General features: G+C 35.8%; 1 protein-coding gene across 1 annotated transcript; it reads left to right on the top strand.

Annotated features, from left to right (window-relative positions):
• Positions 1–8,315: 8,315 nt before the first annotated feature.
• Positions 8,316–12,277, top strand: GCK72_022945 (uncharacterized protein; the record flags this gene model as incomplete). The annotated part of the gene is made up of 7 exons (XM_003102932.2): positions 8,316–8,432; positions 8,564–8,677; positions 8,838–8,927; positions 8,981–9,130; positions 9,326–9,550; positions 9,880–10,197; positions 10,847–12,277. 7 exons carry the CDS (start codon positions 8,316–8,318, stop codon positions 12,275–12,277), a joined length of 2,445 nt encoding a protein of 814 aa, XP_003102980.2.
• Between the last annotated feature and the right edge of the window lie 4,790 nt (positions 12,278–17,067).

Raw genomic sequence — 17,067 nt, 5'->3', positions numbered from 1 at the left:
TGAGATTATCAGATATTCTGTTGGCTTAATGAAGATTGAACATGCAGTTTTCAGATCAGTAAAGCGGGGGAAGAAACTCATGAAAATGTTATCCTGTAGGATCTGTTATTTTTTCATTCAGGGAAATTTGTCATAAATCAGTTGGACACCTGCAATGTCCATTTGAATGGTTAAAAAAATAGAATTTTCATTACAGAATTTAATTTAATCAACAGATTAAATCAATACGATTGGTTTTTCATCAGTTCTAACAGATTGTGAAGTTTTCACGAGTTGTTTTTGCTTTCGTTACAATATTGAAGCAAATCAGTCTACTTGATCATGAAACACATGCCGATATAAATACCGGCCAAAATGATATCATTTTTTGCTTTTTTCAGTTAGAAATGTCCAACTTTGAGAGTCGAGAGTTAGACTTCTTTGTTCGCACAGTTCACAAATCGATCAGTTAGACCTTGTCTAAGTAGTTTCGAATCGATATTGTAGATGTGTGACCTCCATATGACGTGAGAATATTCATTCAGAGATGAGGGAGGAGTAGGACATCAGTTGTGTATGCGTATGTGTATGTGTGTGTAGTTGGATTTCGTCGTCAAATTATCCTATAATATTGTGATGAATGAAGATATGAGAAGAAGGGAAAATTGACTTTATGAAGGGCCGTGAATATATTTTTCTTTACTAACAATTTTCAACAGATTCCGTCTGTCCGTTTATTTGTTGCCAATCATTACTCCCTCCGTAGTGGATCAATTTCTATATTATCTAGATTGGTTGGAAATTTTCTTTTTCCAAAAGTATCAACTTTGACGTCTTCTGGAGTCGATACCGATTTCAACAGTTAAGAGCGTTGAGAAAAGTAGACGACTCGTCGTTTCTTGACTGGACTCTTCAGAACGGTAGAACGGTCGGCAGGTGTATCGTGTACACAGGTAGTTAGAGCGTTCCTTGCACATAAAAATTCAACCAAAAATAATCAAACTCCCACGCTTAACGCTTTTAAAAGAAAATTCAGATGTCAAAGCTAATCCATATTTTAATTTACTGTCATAATCTTTCAAACACCCTTATTCCCTATCATTAAATCCTACAGCGAAATTTTAAACAAACAATAGTTGTCTTAATCCAATATGAACATGCCAACTTTTTGTCTCATTGTCTCTTTTTCTCTTTCGATTGTCTCGGTCATTCTTAACCGTATCTTCTTGGAAAATCTTTCCGGGCGCAAACATCAAGACTTTTCCTTTGTGCGCAACTGTTAGTAGACTAGTATTCAGTCATAGCCTTGTTACCTCGACCTACTAGGAGGTCTTTCGAAATTCTTTCACTTTTGCACCAGTCATCTCTATTTTGTTCTCATTTCATTCAAGTGTTCATTGCATGGTTGTTTCTTTTGAATTATTCACATTTCTCAGAAGCGCCTCGCTCAGGTTAGTTTTCAATTCAAAACATATAGAAGACATGATTCAGAAATTGACAAATCTAATTAGACGTAACTCATTTTTCTACTTTTTTTCCATAACTGCGAGTGTCTCTAGTTTTTGATATCTAGTGACACAAATTTATTTTGAGTTCATTAGGTTCAGGAGTTGGAGGAATATGGGACAGACTGCATTCGCGGTCCTCCACGCATGCCTTCTCTTTAAAATTGTTTGAAATATTATGAGTTAATTAGGGTCAGGAGTTGGAGTTACATGGGACGGACTGCACTCGACAGACACACACACAGAACTATTCTATTAGTAGGAAGAATACGTTTATGTTACATCAGGTAAAACACAAAAAACATCGCTTTTATACTTACACTCCGTCTTTCTGGGCACTGATCTAGTTCAATACCTATAGTGTACATTTGGAAGCAGTGGTTCCGAAATATTTCTTTACGGTTATTTTTTATTTCTAGTATAGGAGAATTATCTATGCGGAAACCTGAACTCGATGCGTTCATAATACAAAAATGTTCAAAAATGTTTTATGGATAATAGGATTTGATTTAGGAAGTTATGTACCAGTACCAGCAATATTTAATCAGCTCTGAAGACCCGGCTTTCATCATTTCCGTGACAATCATATTCGGCACCTCATTAGGACGACTTGGTTAGAAGCTGTTGTACGGTTGTCGTTGTGATTGCATTGTTGATTGGCACGGATGTGGCTCATGGATACTTGGCACAACTGAAAAGTGGTTAGATGTCAAAACTGGGAGTTGAAGTTTTAGATTTTACTTTTTTTTGTTGACCATCTTGACTGGTTCCTGTTTGTGAATTGGATCCGAAGTCAGAAAATAGAAGGGATCGATTTCATCACTGTAAAGGAATAGATTTATTAAAAACGTGAATAGTAAACATCTAATGATGACCAAAATGATTAGAACTAGAATAATTCAAACATATATCCTAAGCCAGATTTTTCAAATACATTTCCAAAGTTATAAACTTTCCAATGGCTCACACTTAAAACTAAAGTGTCAGAAAAAGTATCTCCAATATTTGGGAAAAAAAATGCATTCGCTTCAAACAAGAAAAAAAGAGTTAACAACGGAATCGGTTGTCTGAGTCATGTATATGCCAGCTCTAACAATAGCTGTCGACTTAATGCCTACTTTGGTCTCGAAACGAAACTATTTGTATGGCTCATTGGTTTCTCGTTAAAATAACCGGAAAACACATTTACTAAGTTTAAACATATAAAACGGGCAAAAATTGAAAAAAAAAATCAATTTGTGATTCAGTGATGTCAAGTGTTTTTGAAAATCTGAGCGATTTTTTCAGCGAGTTCTAAAATAACTTCATAATACATCTAATTTCTTGCCCAATTCCTTAATTATTTAAGACATTTAAAGACGACTTTGTTTCCATGTGATCATGACTAAAAAATATAACTAGAAAAGAAACAAAGAGAATTATAAAGTAACTCTGTGACAGAGTTTTGCGCATACTTCACATACTTTTAATATTTTTGAAAATTAAAAAGAAATTAATCTCACCTTATCGATGCATCGAACAACCGAAAAATGACCAATAATTAGAATTTCAAAAAAATAGAAGGAAAGGGGGATGCGATTCCGTTACGCGTTTGGAGGAAAACTGAAGGGTGAATGAAACATGAGGGACGGCCGGTTTCATTGCACCGTCTCGCTTCTCTCCTCTCTATTTTTATGCAAACAGAGTGCGTGGCTGATCATGTCATATACATAAACATGTAACGACACGAATGAAAAATATAAAGTAAAGAAATATAATTATTGTTCAGTCTTTGGAATTTTGATGTAAACTGATTGTAAGTTGTTAAGTCGATTCTGAAGATACCCAACACGAGATATATTGAGCGTAAACTTTTCTGGACATTTTTCAATAACAAAATTATCAAAAAATCGGCGGTTCACTTAAAAAACTGGAGATTTCTTTTAGTCCAGTTCAACCTGCAAATCTTTTTCTCACAACCTACCAACACTTTTCAGAGTTAAGGAGGAATATATCTATTTGTGGAAGGCCCAACTGCTGCCAGGAATAATGTTATTGGCTTCGTCTAATATAACAAATGACCAGAGCTGTGCGGAATTCCTTCTTCCTTCTCCCGGGCATTTTTTCACTTCCTTCTTCCTTTTTCCTTCTTCCTTTTTTGAAATTTTATTCCTTCTTTCTTTTTCCTTCTTCCTTTTTGAAAATTTTCGTTTCTTCTTCCTTCTTCCGTTTTCCTTTTTTGAAATTTTACTTCCAACGTTTTTTTCGTAATATATTTGAAATTTGAAATACTAATTTCTTTGTTTTTTATTACCCGGTTGCAATGAAAAATACAATTAAAAATGTTCCTAAACAGGCAGACAAATTTTGACATCCGTTTTGAAAAAATTACTTCCGACTTCTGCCCAAATTTTCGTTCCTTCTTCCTTCTTCCGACTTCCTTTTTTGAAAAATTTTACTTCCGCACAGCTCTGCAAATGACCATCTATATCTTGACAAATGAACTTGTTCTTAAAACTGTTACTGTTATCTAGATACAAGTTCATTTCCGCGTGCCAATGTACTACTTTTCTTTTAGTAGACGACTTTCAAATACAAATATCTGCAAAAATGATTATAGTTCTCTAGGACTGAATTAAACAACTATCATTTTTGTTCTCCATATCTTTCATTTTTCGGAAACATATAACCCAGTGGTATAATGACACACATCGGTCACTGACACGTTGCAGAGCAGACCATGAAAACACAGTCTCTAACTGGTGCGCTGTTTTATGGATATTTCCAATTTTTTATTGTTCTCTGCGGCAAGAATGTATTTGCCCTACCTTGGTATACATACATTCAACATGATTTTTTCTAAGTTAATTTGTTCTATGTATTCATTAGTTCTTTTCTTTAAAGGTCCTAGCATTTAAGCTGTCAAGGAAAACGTTGCCAAGGTGACAGACGTTTATTACAGGAATATCTGCTACAACTACCATGTTTGAGGAACATAAAAGAAAATTCATGTCTTGTTTGATTGTGAGTTCTTCTTGACAAAAGTTCGTTCAATTATTTTGAATTTCTGTTCAGAATGAAAAATAAATTGATATTTTTCGTGTTTTTCAGTCTGTAAAAAATGTTCTCGAAAAGTACGAAGAACTCGTCGCTAAAGCATGAAAGCTCAATGATATCATCTGTGATTAACCAAATGGACTGAATTCTACAAGGCTTCCTGAAGAAACTTTAGTAAAAAATTGCTTTACTATCTTTTTATTATTACAGAACCTAAAAAATCTAAACTCAGTCAACTAATGTAGCGAAAAATTTACGAAATCAGCGTACAAGTCAAGGTGAACATTTCAGGTTATTTTTTCCACGTATAACTTTCGTTTAGTCAGTTTTTCCGTAGTTTCATGAATAAAACTTTCAGATTTCTTCTTCTACGCCTTTTTTTTCTACTGAAATTGTAAACCTTCGGCGCAACTTCACTTCAACAACGCTTCTTCAAAATTCAGTATAAATTATTCTATCTTCTAATTTTTCTTCGTTTTTTGCTTTTTTAATAAAAAGTTGATGTTGTTCGAAAGTTATTCGTTGTAAACGTAACCAGTTGTAAGTATTCTCTTAGTTTTCCTTGTCTGAAATTTTCATTAAATGTTCTGTCTTTGTCGCATTTTTTTAGAGTCTATAGAAAAAATTGTGTTTTCTGAAACAGGAAAATGTAATTCTAGTTGATTTTGACTTTTTTTTCAAAACAGACACTTTACTATTATGTTTTCAGTGGAAAAAGCAGATTTCTCATAGCGCCCAGCGCCGTCCGCCGCGTCGCGGCTTATTTCGTTTGAGGCGACGCGGCTCTCGTATCAACGGAGCGCGTTTTCGCGAGGTTCATCGCTGTTACCCAGTGAAAGATTGAGAGTTCGGCACTGGCGGGTTATGTTCTAATCAAAATCTATTTTAACCAAGTTAATAAAATCACCTTCTCTGGGTTTTCGATGAGTAGAATTGTTGGTTTTTAATTTTTTTTTTCTCTTTCCTGACCACCACGCAATTTTTGCCAAAGGCGATGACAACTCTCCATTGGGGTCCCACTCATGATTGTCATCTGGTGTCATTTCACAATTCAATCAGAAATTCCGTCGATATTATATGTCAAAGTGGCTCCGGTAATGATAAGAATATTGGAAAATTAATATAAGACGACGGAGCCGGGAAGAAAACAGATATTTTGGGTCATTTTTTGTTGAAAAATGTATTTTTTGCGATTTTTGTCACTTTTCTGACCAGTTTTCATTTGAAATTCATTTTTTTGGCTTATTTTTGAGCCAAAATTTTTGTTTTTCTGTTGAAAAAATGCATACATCTTAAATAATTGATTGATTTTTACAGTCAAACTTTGAGGATCCCGTCTTCGCCGCTAACATCAATTTTTGCAGGGTACTGTAGACCGAGTCAAGATCCTCATTTTTGTAGTTGACCACTTTTTTTGGGATGACTGTTTAGGAGTAGGTAAGAGGAGTTTTAGTGTAACTCAGAAGCCTCTAGGCCACGCAAATCTGCCAACCGTTCCGTTGACCCACAATGCGAATGACTGTGAAGGACGGGGTTGGGAAGAGATGTACTGCTTAGGGTTACGCAGAATGGTAGAGCGTCGTACTCGTAGACTGCTATAAAGATGACGTGGATTACGGGGGGGGGGGGGGGGTCTGCTTTACTCTCTATTTGCTGACGGTAGACCTAGGCAACCTTTCCACAGTCTTATAGGGATGCGTGTAGGTGACAGGGGCGTAATTTAATAGATTAAATTAATGGAAGAGGAAGAAATGGTGTGCCAGGGTTGGGACCTCCTTGAAAAATGCATACTGGGTCGGTCGAGGATGTGAGAACTGGAAAAAGCAACTAAAAATGGGTTGGAGTTGGAGCATCGGAAGATTATGATGCAAAACCGGGTTTAGAAAAGAGATCGGCGCTTTGGAGTCCGGCTGAGAGGGAGTTTGGAAAAGACCAGAGGCATACAAATCAAAACTGTGAGAGAATCCTACCAAACTAAAAATCTTTTGGATTGCAGCTAGACAGACCCGTTAAGATAAGATAACGATGGAAAACTGGTCTTCAGATGAGGATTCTTCCCAGGCAGCAAGACTTTCCAAATAGAGCCATGTCACCTTCTGTTATTGACGGATCGTTGGTCTGGAGAGAAAGTCTCTCCACCTCATGGATGACTAGGCGGACTAGGCCAGTCCCGCCCATATAATCCACGTCATCCTCTCCTCCACAGTTATCCTTATTGTGTTCTCCAAGACGGCTAGCGGGTAGGCCGTGTGTAGAAGGAAGACCGTATTTGCACAATCACAGTTTTCCACATCTAAAAGGTGCACCTGTTAATTAGCTGAACAACTACTCGACCTGAAACGTACTTTTCTTACTCAACATTGTCCACATTCTCATGTTTCGTGTCATCTTGTTTATTTTCAAAGTGTTTTCTGATTTGTCGAACATCGACCAACTTTTTAGTCCTCTACTCTTGAAGAATCAAAATTTTCCATGACTGGGAACTCCAACAATATAAAATTGACTCACAGTCTTTTTGACAGATTTGATCGGCAACATTTTATGTCGTTATAATTTTGATTTTTTGGTTTTCGAATTCGTTAGTGTTCTTCACATTTTCACATTTGCACTCACACAACAAATGTAATATTCGCTTTTTCTGTGATGCATTTTGTCGTCACATCAAACTAATATGGTTTTGTCCATTTTTACATCTGCACATTCACTACCATTGCTCTTTAATGTATTTTATAGTCCCAATAAACCTGTCATATGACTCATCGTTTGGTCAATCTGAGGCGTCCTTTCCTCCTCATCATTCTGTCCATTCTCATTCACGTCTGGATCTCCTTTATCCTTACCAATCTATTCTCTTTTTTCCTTTATTTTCTACAATACCTAATATGTTTTAACCGTTAGGAAACTAGAGGAACAAGTTTTAAAAATCAGACGTATAGACTAGAATAATAAAATTTAATTGGTGTAGTTTTCCAAATTTCCCATCTTTTCGCTTAAGTTCCGTTAAACTTCGAATTTCTTTCGTGTCCAGTATAGAAATATATGTTATTACTTGCAAGCTCAAGCAAAGACAACAATATTTTCTCATACTTCTTCAGTTCTAGAATTCGTGAAAAAAGAAAAAAATACCACTGAACAAAAAAAGAGACCTGATTTCCAAAATATGATATACAAGTCTTCAAATTATATTTATTGATAATTCAAACCAATTCACTCTGTCGGTAGAGATTTTTTCTTTACGTTTGTTCTATGGTTGCATTTCCACATTCACTATTTCTTTTGTTCTTTGAATCATTCTATCGTCACATTTAAAGGGACATCTGTCCTCTAGCTCCAACTACTCGACCTGTAACGTACTACACATCGTCTTCATTCTCATTTTTCTTGTCATCTGATTTATCCAATCAAAATTGAAATTGCTTTCGTTCTAAAGGTTTTTTCGTGTCCTATAATTGGAAAAATGTCCAGAAAGAATAATTTCAACACAAATCAAAGGCTTGCTCATTTGCATAACCTCAGTTTTGCTTTGTTAATTTGTCCAACCGTTTTGAACTTTCTAAGTTTTTCAATTCAATTTTGTTTTGTCCACCTCTCAAATAAGTCAATTCCAATCATCTCAAGTTCCTGAACACCGCTAAAATCAATTTTCGAATGAACTCTCAATTCACTCCTCATTTCTCACCTTTATTCTTAATTCTTTCCTCCATTCCTTTCTCAATGTCAATTCACCCAAAACACTACCAAATAATTCCAAAAACATATACATACGCAATTTCGTTTCAGAACATATTCTCCAACATGAGCTCTACCCAGCCCGATCAAGGTGAAATGTCGAACGCCGAAATAAGAGAGCAGTTTGAGGCGACCATTGAAAATACCAGAAGCACAATTTCAACTTTTCTGGAGTCTAATCATGTAAGAATTCTTGTTGTTTTCGATGATTTGCTAGGAAAACTTGAAAATTTTACTTTTAAACATTGAGCTACTTTCTTAAAATTTATCATCCTACTCGGTTGCTTTTTTGCTAATCAAAAATATAAATTTAGGGCGTGTTTGAATCGAAGGATTTGTTCAAACTTGCGGATGAACTCGGCCCTCTGGATGGAACCGCTGTTCGTAAAGCAGCTATTGAAATGGAGAAAGATGAATGCAGAGCAAAAGTAAGTTGAAAATTAAAAAAAAGCCAAATGCTCATCTTTTCTGAGAATCTATCTTTAGATAGAACGATTTCTTCAAAACCAAATTAAAAAAACATGTAGTATTTGAATGAATCAATTGATTTGCTTCAAAATATCAAACACTGAACTATATTGTTTCCAGGTCGCTGCAAACATCCCAGAAAACTTTGAAAAATTAAATAAACTTCATCAGGATATTATTGTGAAATTAATGGAAAGTATGCTCCAACAGGTATGATTTTTTAAGCCTTGGATTTCTTTCATTGACTGCAATTAATTTTTCAGCAGTCACTAAACCGTGCTGATGATGCAACCGTTTCTACTTGTCTAGCCGCCTCTGTCGCCGAGAAAAGTGAAGGATCAGAATCACCATCAAGCCAAGCAAATGGTGAAAATAGTGGGAAGCTTGTCAACACTGGAGTTTCTTCTCACGAGGTTAGTGTTGTTTTTATCTAAATAGATTTTTCGGGTTCTCATTAAGAGGAAATATTTTTTTATATTGTTTTTGTGAGTGTAGCACGAACTTTGATCTCTATTGCTATTTTCCTGGTTTTTAAACTATGTCGTTGGGAGCACTGTGACTATTGGAAGTACATTTTTTGCAAAATTTTCAATAGTCATTTTTTACAGGACTCCAACAATACTGATGATGCCCGTTTGGATTTCACTGCCAAACACATTGACCATCAAGAGCAAGACGATGAACATGTTTCGGAAATCTCAGGAACTCCACGTTATTCAAATGAGGTAGAAGAGCAACCAATCGAAGAACTTGAAGCAGTGGAAGTAGAAATGGAGTGTTTGGAGGAAATCAGTGAACCACATTCGACAGAACAACAATGTTCTTCTATCCAGGTATGTTTCTAGAACTGATCTTCAGAAGGTTTTTTAGAAACGTAAAAATTAGCTTTTTGATAATCATTTTCAAATATAAAACGCAAGCGATTTTGTGAAATTGATGAGAAAAACGGTCAAGGCGAAAAATCGAATTCGCGTTCTCTGGAGGTGGTTTTGAGTGTTAACGACTCGGCCATGTGGTCGCACTTGGCGTAGAGCAACACGTGATAGATATTAAAAACAGCTATGAGAAAACCTAGGGAATCTACTGAAAGCGGAGCACATAGTCTGATATTGATATTATTCTTTTTTTTTCACTTTAAAAACTTCATTTTTAACTTTTCCAGGTTCCACATACACCTTATGATGAATGGATGAAAACTCAGAATACTGAACCGGTGGATCACTCTGATGATACTATCCCATCGAACGACGAGAATGATAATGATGCCACTCCCGAACAAGAGCCCATCGAGCAAAATGCATCGACTCAGAAAGGAACTCCCATCAAAGACCATAATAGTGAACGATTGCCTCAGATAAAAATACAGAGATTCCCATTGAAACCAACCATCGCAGAAAATTCTTCCGAGACTGTGAATGATAGCATGGAAGGCCCATCGACATCTACTGCAACTCATGAATCAGCCGCCAAGGCCCCAGAGGTACGTTCAGTTTTCATTGCACATTCAACGTGGGTTCGGTGTTATCTTTTTTTTTACGTTTGAAAAATCGGCGTGAAATTTCCATCAAATTTATATTGATTCTAACCTCACACACAGTATGAGTTAAAAAATATAAACATTAGACGTTTCCTGTTGAAATTGTCCAACTTTGAGAGTGTGTCATGGTGATTCTGATTATCACACAAAGTAGGTTTTCAATAAATCATTCAGATTAAAAGTAGAGCTCCATTTTTGTAGTTAAAAACTTTTTTGTACCGGCACTTCCTAGTAAGTTACGTATCGACAAGAAACTTCTCCTCAAAACTACCAAATTCAGTGCATAGTGCGATTTTCGAGCAGTCGTCTTAAAATGACTATAACTCTCTAGGGAGTACCCGTTCAAAAAAGTTGTCAACTACAAAAATAAAGTTTTACTTTTGATCTGAACGATTTTTGATAACTCGAATGGTCAAAAATCTACTGAATGTGACAAACAAAACTACCACGGCACACTCTCAAAGTTAGACAATTTAAACAGAAAATGGTCAAAGTCTGCTTTTTTTTGACCAGTATGTATGTTTGAAATATATCCGAATCATGAAACCTCAAAAATTGTGTTGAATACGTTCAATACGTTGTTGTTTTTCAGGAAATTCCTAAAATAATTGTGTGCCATTGCTGTAATGGAGGAAGAGCGAGATGGAACAGCCCCAACTTGAAATGCGATAGTGAAAAAAAGAAGAGTTGCCGGATCAAGCCGAACACCAAGTATTTCTTCCGCACTGAAGATGATGTTCAGAAGAATTTATGCGAAAAGTGCTACAATGGAATTTCCGCTCGACAAAAAGCCCTCTACCAGCCGTGGACAAATGAAACAACGGACATGGAAGAACTGTACCGCTGCCCAACATGTGAAAACTACTTTCACATTGCATGTGCTTTGTTTCTTGGAGATGATCTTTCAAAATTCATATGCCGTGCTTGTGGTACTTGCCGACCATTTGATTTCCAACTCCTACGAAAACTGATTCCGACGAAAATGGCCAGAGAAATGGAGCGCGTTCTGAACGAGCATGTGTGGAGAAACGGAAAAGAAGGCGATGACAAAAGAAATCACATCTATATCCGCGTTCTTCACTGTGTGAGACAATCGTATACTACCAGTGACCATGCTCCTGCCACATTTTCCACGGAATTCGAAGAAAAGTATGGCGAGGAGTTTCAAAGTGTAAATCGAATGATTTGCGCTTTCCAGGAGATGGATGGAGTGGACACCATATTTTTTACGATGTTTACACAAGAATACGAGAGACATGGAAAGGATATTAAAGAGAATGTGGCAATTTTAGAGTTTTTGGACTCAGTGCCATTCGTGCAACCAGCGTCGCGAAAAGGAGAGATCCACCGGACCATAATTGCGTCGTATTATTGGTATTTAAGTACGATTGGATTTACGAGAGGACATATCTTTGCAAATGCGCCCGTTCAGGGAGACGATTTTGGACTACCCATCCATCCCTCCGACCAATTCTACTTGAGCCAAGGGAAACTCGAGCGATTTTACGGTGGTGCTTTGGACCTTGGTGTTCAAAACGGTTTGATAGGAGATTTCAAGACGTTCGAGGAGAAGTTCGGAAACAAATTGGCGGATGTGACGGATCTCCCATTCTTCCCGGAAGGTTGTTGGCCGGTAAAGATGAATTGGGTGGAATGGGAAATGGCACGAATGGCAAAAGTGCCTACCGGTGATGCCAGGAAAAGGAAATTTCTAGAACTTTTGAAACCGTATTTAAAGAGCCACAAGAAGGATAACTTTTTTATTGAACTTCAAAGTGCATTGCCTCCCAATGCTCCAATTGATTGGTCGCAAGAAGTTATGATGACCAGCTCGACTGGCAATCGCGAGGAATTTCTTCTTTTTTGTTATCAGATCCACTTAGAGTTTCGCGATGTCCAGCATGCTATGTTTTCATCATGCGTGTTGGCAACTAAATGGTTGGAGGATCAGAAAAAGAGAATGGCGAAAGACGAAGATGATGAGTCTACCAGCGAGCCGAAGGCAAAGAGATCAAAACATTAAGTCATCTCCTCTCGTCATCTCCTCTCGTCATCTCCTCTCGTCATAACTTTCCGCCGCCCGTTCGTATCTTCCAGTATCTGCGTCTCGCTTTTTCTCAACACTGCGCACAATCTCTCGTCGTCGACAGTCCATATCCGTTCGCGTTTCCAAAAATGGCGTTCTCCTAATTTGTCCACCTTCTCTTCACTTTTTTCTATATTTTCTTTCTCTTTTCTTATGTAAAATTTAATGATAATTATTCTCCTCGTTATTTTATATGTTCTCCCCATTTTTCCTTTGAAGTATCACCAAAAAACCAGGAGAACCCGGTCAGTGTCTCTTAGTATGCCTAGCTATAGTTTTTCGATACACGATACTAATTAAAATTGTTATTTTCAACATTATTCCCTTGCAATCTTATTCCATATTATTTTAAGAAATCCTTTTCTTTCCCTTTTTTGAATCTCACATTTTTAACATATTATTTTTCTGTTTTCAATCTTTTTTAAAAATCTTCTTTATATTTTACACCAGGTCTTCCCATATTTCTTCTTTAAACTCTTGAATCCATGTTCCCAGATACATATTTAAGACCCGTTCCTTACTCGCCACATGCTCTCAGTATTTGATTTTATTCCAGTTAACTTTTAAATGATTAATTCACCATTGTTCCAGCTTCACGATACTCTTTATATAGTTTTAAATTCTATCAGATTTATAATTTTTCTAGGTTTTCAAATAAAATTATCTCAAGCAAAAACAAATAAATTAATGTAAACAGAGACGACAACAAAAAAAGGTGCATTTTCGAATTTTTTGGCGGAGATTATATCTGATCCAGGAACTACAGTTCAACATTAAAAATATATGAAACTTTTACAACAAACTACAGTACTCCATATAATTTAATCCTCACCTCATTGGACCTGAATTTTTTGAAATTTTTTGAGTGTTCATAGATTAAGTTACAAATTATATTCCGAACAATTAAACATATATGTTATCGAAAAAGAAGAGTAAATCCAGGATAAAATAATTTATACGGTGTCGATGTTTTATTTTACCGACTTGAAGAAAACATGAAAGAGTGGAGAATGTACAAATTATGAATGGAATTTTAACAAATGAAAGTGATCCTGAAACCGAAAAATTGACAACTTAGATATGCATATAGGAAAGAATACCGATGAAGTTGATTTCGAGGTGGAATATATCAAGATGAGGTTTTATCAATGTACCCCCCATCCTAGCCGTTTGTTTTTCAGTCAGCTCCCAAACACAGAAATCAAAACGATCCTCCGAAATACTAATTGATGAAATAATTTGGTCAGTTTCTCTCACAACATAGGTATTCATAGTCAAGTCGTGTTTTTGGAGTGTTTCCTGGGCGCCAAAGCATTCTCTGTAAAAATGAAATAGAGTATGTCATAAAATGTCAGCAATTCTTACATCACAGGAAACTGGAAACATGGTGGTTTATACAAAGGAGAAAATTTTCTGATATCGACTGAACTTGTGATAGTATCTGGATTAAAAACATGCGTAGACTCCAAGTAAATTTTCAGAAACTTCAGATTGTGAACAGTTTCGCCTGTATCGTACAGAGGTATATTTTTAGCACTGGTAAAAAGTGCCGCGCCTTCATTAAATTTTTTTAATGCAACAAATCTATGATAACAGCACTGATATATGCAGATTTATTGTCATAATTACTCATTGAACACAGTTTGAATAATCTGATGCTTTTGCTTCAACTTTTCTGGTCTAAAAATTCATGTTGCTACTTTTTTTGCTGATTTACAGTGGAGCTCATCCAGGATAAATGTTGATAAACAAAACAACAAGACCAGTTCAGTGTCTGACATACAAAAAAAATTAGTTAAAATGGAAAATACCAGAAATTTCGATGTAAATGCATGCAAAATTTCAAAAAATTTCCTATTTTTCTGATTTGAGGCAACCTAAGTTGTTCAAAAGGATTCAAATGTTTACAAAAACTATACTAAACCTTAATTCATGAGTTACACACTTAATTTAGACAAAAATCAGAGGCTAGATAGAACTTATTTGAACAAAACAAACGAAAAATGGAGAGGCTTGAAAATTTGCCGAAATTCTCATTTTTCTCAAAATTTTTAAACTGAAAATGTTGGAGAAATATCTCTAACCAACTTAACTTTCGACGAAGATTCCGAATTTAATGTTTTTAGCTTGTGATTTTCTCATTTTTGACACTTTTTGTGAGTGGCTCTATACTTACAGTAGCGAGCATAAGTGAGCACCCCTTCATACTTTTATGTGTAACTAAGTTGAATCGTGTCCGTTTTGCATAAACTTTATTTTGAAAGAAATCCAAAGTATTCAGCAATAAGAAAATATGTTTTTTGAAAAATTTCCGTCACTGATTTTTTCGATAATCGATTTTTCCTGATCTTGATTTAAAAATTCGAAAAAAAACTTTTTATTTTTCTCTTGGAGATATTGAGTTTTTGATTTAAAAATGTTGGAAAACACTCAAATAAAGAAAAAATTATGTTGAACTGGCTTCTCAACTCCTGAGTATCGTGCTAGAGCTCCAGAAGTCAAAAGTAGTGCCCTCGGGGAAAAAATCATAACTCATCAAAAAATGCTCCAAATTTTTTGAAACATGTACCAAAATACGTGTCTTGAGTTTTTCTACAAACCAACATCAAAAAGTTACAATTTAAAAAAAAATAATTTTTCAAATTTTTTTTCTCTTAAAAATTCCCATTTTTCCCAATTTCCGTTATTTTTTGGCTATAAAACGTACATATCTTTCAAAAACTGTAAGCAAAGTGCTTTGTCACGAATAACAAAACACATCTATGTATTCCTTGTTCGTGTTATAGCCAAAAAATAACGGAAAATGGGAAAAAATGGGAATAAAATAATTTTTAAGAGAAAAAAAATTTGAAAAATTATTTTTTCTAAAATTGTAACTTTTTGATGTTGGTTTGTAGAAAAACTCAAGACACGTATTTTGGTACATGTTTCAAAAAATTTGGAGCATTTTTTGATGAGTTATGATTATTTCCCCGAGGGCACTACTTTTGACTTCTGGAGCTCTAGCACGATACTCAGGAGTTGAGAAGCCAGTTCAACATAATTTTTTCTTTATTTGAGTGTTTTCCAACATTTTTAAATCAAAAACTCAATATCTCCAAGAGAAAAATAAAAAGTTTTTTTTCGAATTTTTAAATCAAGATCAGGAAAAATCGATTATCGAAAAAATCAGTGACCGAAATTATTCAAAAAACATATTTTCTTATTGCTGAATATTTTGGATTTCTTTCAAAATAAAGTTTATGCAAAACGGACACGATTCAACTTAGTTACACATAAAAGTATGAAGGGGTGCTCACTTATGCTCGCTACTGTATGTCGGATAGATTGAAGCCATTTTTCACATTTTTCCGATTTTTTTAAAAACAAAGAGGCAGAGTTAAAATGTTTTGCATGTAACATTTTGGAGTTCACGAATGTATATTTTTTCCATTCTGAAAACTTCTTGAAGTATCATCATTTTTGGGAGATAGTCGATAATCACAAGTGGCTCTATATTTATGTCGGGCAGTGTATTAAGAGCAAAGTAGGCACAAGAAATTTTATTAAAAACGGGTAAAACGTGCCAACAGAATTGATTGATAATAAAAAAAAGTGGATGCTGTTAAATATAGTTGAGAGCATTGGGGATCTTTCCCTACTTCTTGGACGGTGGAGTGTCATCTGAAGCGTTATCCTTCGACGAGGGTACAGACGCTTTTGAGGAGTGCTGACGCTTTTTGGACACGTCCTCCGTTTTCTTTGAGTCCACAGGAGTTGTTGCATTCAGGGTCATTTCCATTTTTACCGCGGAACAATAAAAAATGTCGCTAATCTTAGCAGCACTGAATAGATCTTCGCAAAAGATGAACTGGTCGGTAGGTTTTGCTCCAATGCAGAAGGTGCATTGAAGGATCGCCTTCGCCACGGACGTATTATCTTCAGAAAGTGATGTTCTTCCTTCCAAAATATCCTTGACTTCTTGGATGACTTGATCGATATTGTCGAGCTTGTTGAGGAAGTTCTAAAAAGTTTATCTTCAATACATTTCCTCTCTTGATCTTAACTAACCTTCTTAAAGATGTCATCAAAATCAGATGCAGATAATTCTTTGTACTTTTTGGTCATAGCCTGAAGATCTTGAACCGAAACATCTTGTGAGAATATAACTTTTCCGGAAATCAATTCAGGGATTGACACGCAGCCTTTCTTTAGCAGTTTCAAGTCGTCAGTGAACGATGACTCATAGACAATCTTGCTGTTGTTGGTGAGTTTTTCGGATGCGGATGTAGCCATTTCTTGGTTATCCAAATTCTCCTTAACGGCAACTGATGATGAAGAAGAGCTGGCAGGGATGTTTCCAGAGTCAGTAAGTACAGCTTCCTGATGTTGTCCCTTACAATACAATTCAGTGAAAACATCGGCACAAAGAACAAATGCATCACTCATGTCTGGTCCCGAGCAGTAAATGGAGTCCAGTAGGCACTCCACGAACGTTGAAGACAGTTCACCGTCACGGATATATTTGCGGATTGACAAGGCCTTGAGTTTCTCTTGAATTTTTGCTTTCTCCGCTTTGCTGACTTCAAACATGTCGATCAACTGCAAAACACGTTTTGAGATTTTGTAATTTTCTCATGATTAAACGACATATTAAATTATTCATTCTTTAAAACTGAAACTTTTATTACTTACCTTCTGAATTGGCTGCCAGTTATCGCACAAGTTGAGTTGCATTGCTTTACGCA

This window comes from Caenorhabditis remanei, chromosome X (genome assembly GCF_010183535.1).
Source record: "Caenorhabditis remanei strain PX506 chromosome X, whole genome shotgun sequence".
Lineage (NCBI taxonomy): Eukaryota > Metazoa > Nematoda > Chromadorea > Rhabditida > Rhabditidae > Caenorhabditis > Caenorhabditis remanei.
The sequence above is the reverse complement of the archived record's forward strand: the minus strand, read 5'-3'. Positions and strand labels throughout refer to the sequence as shown.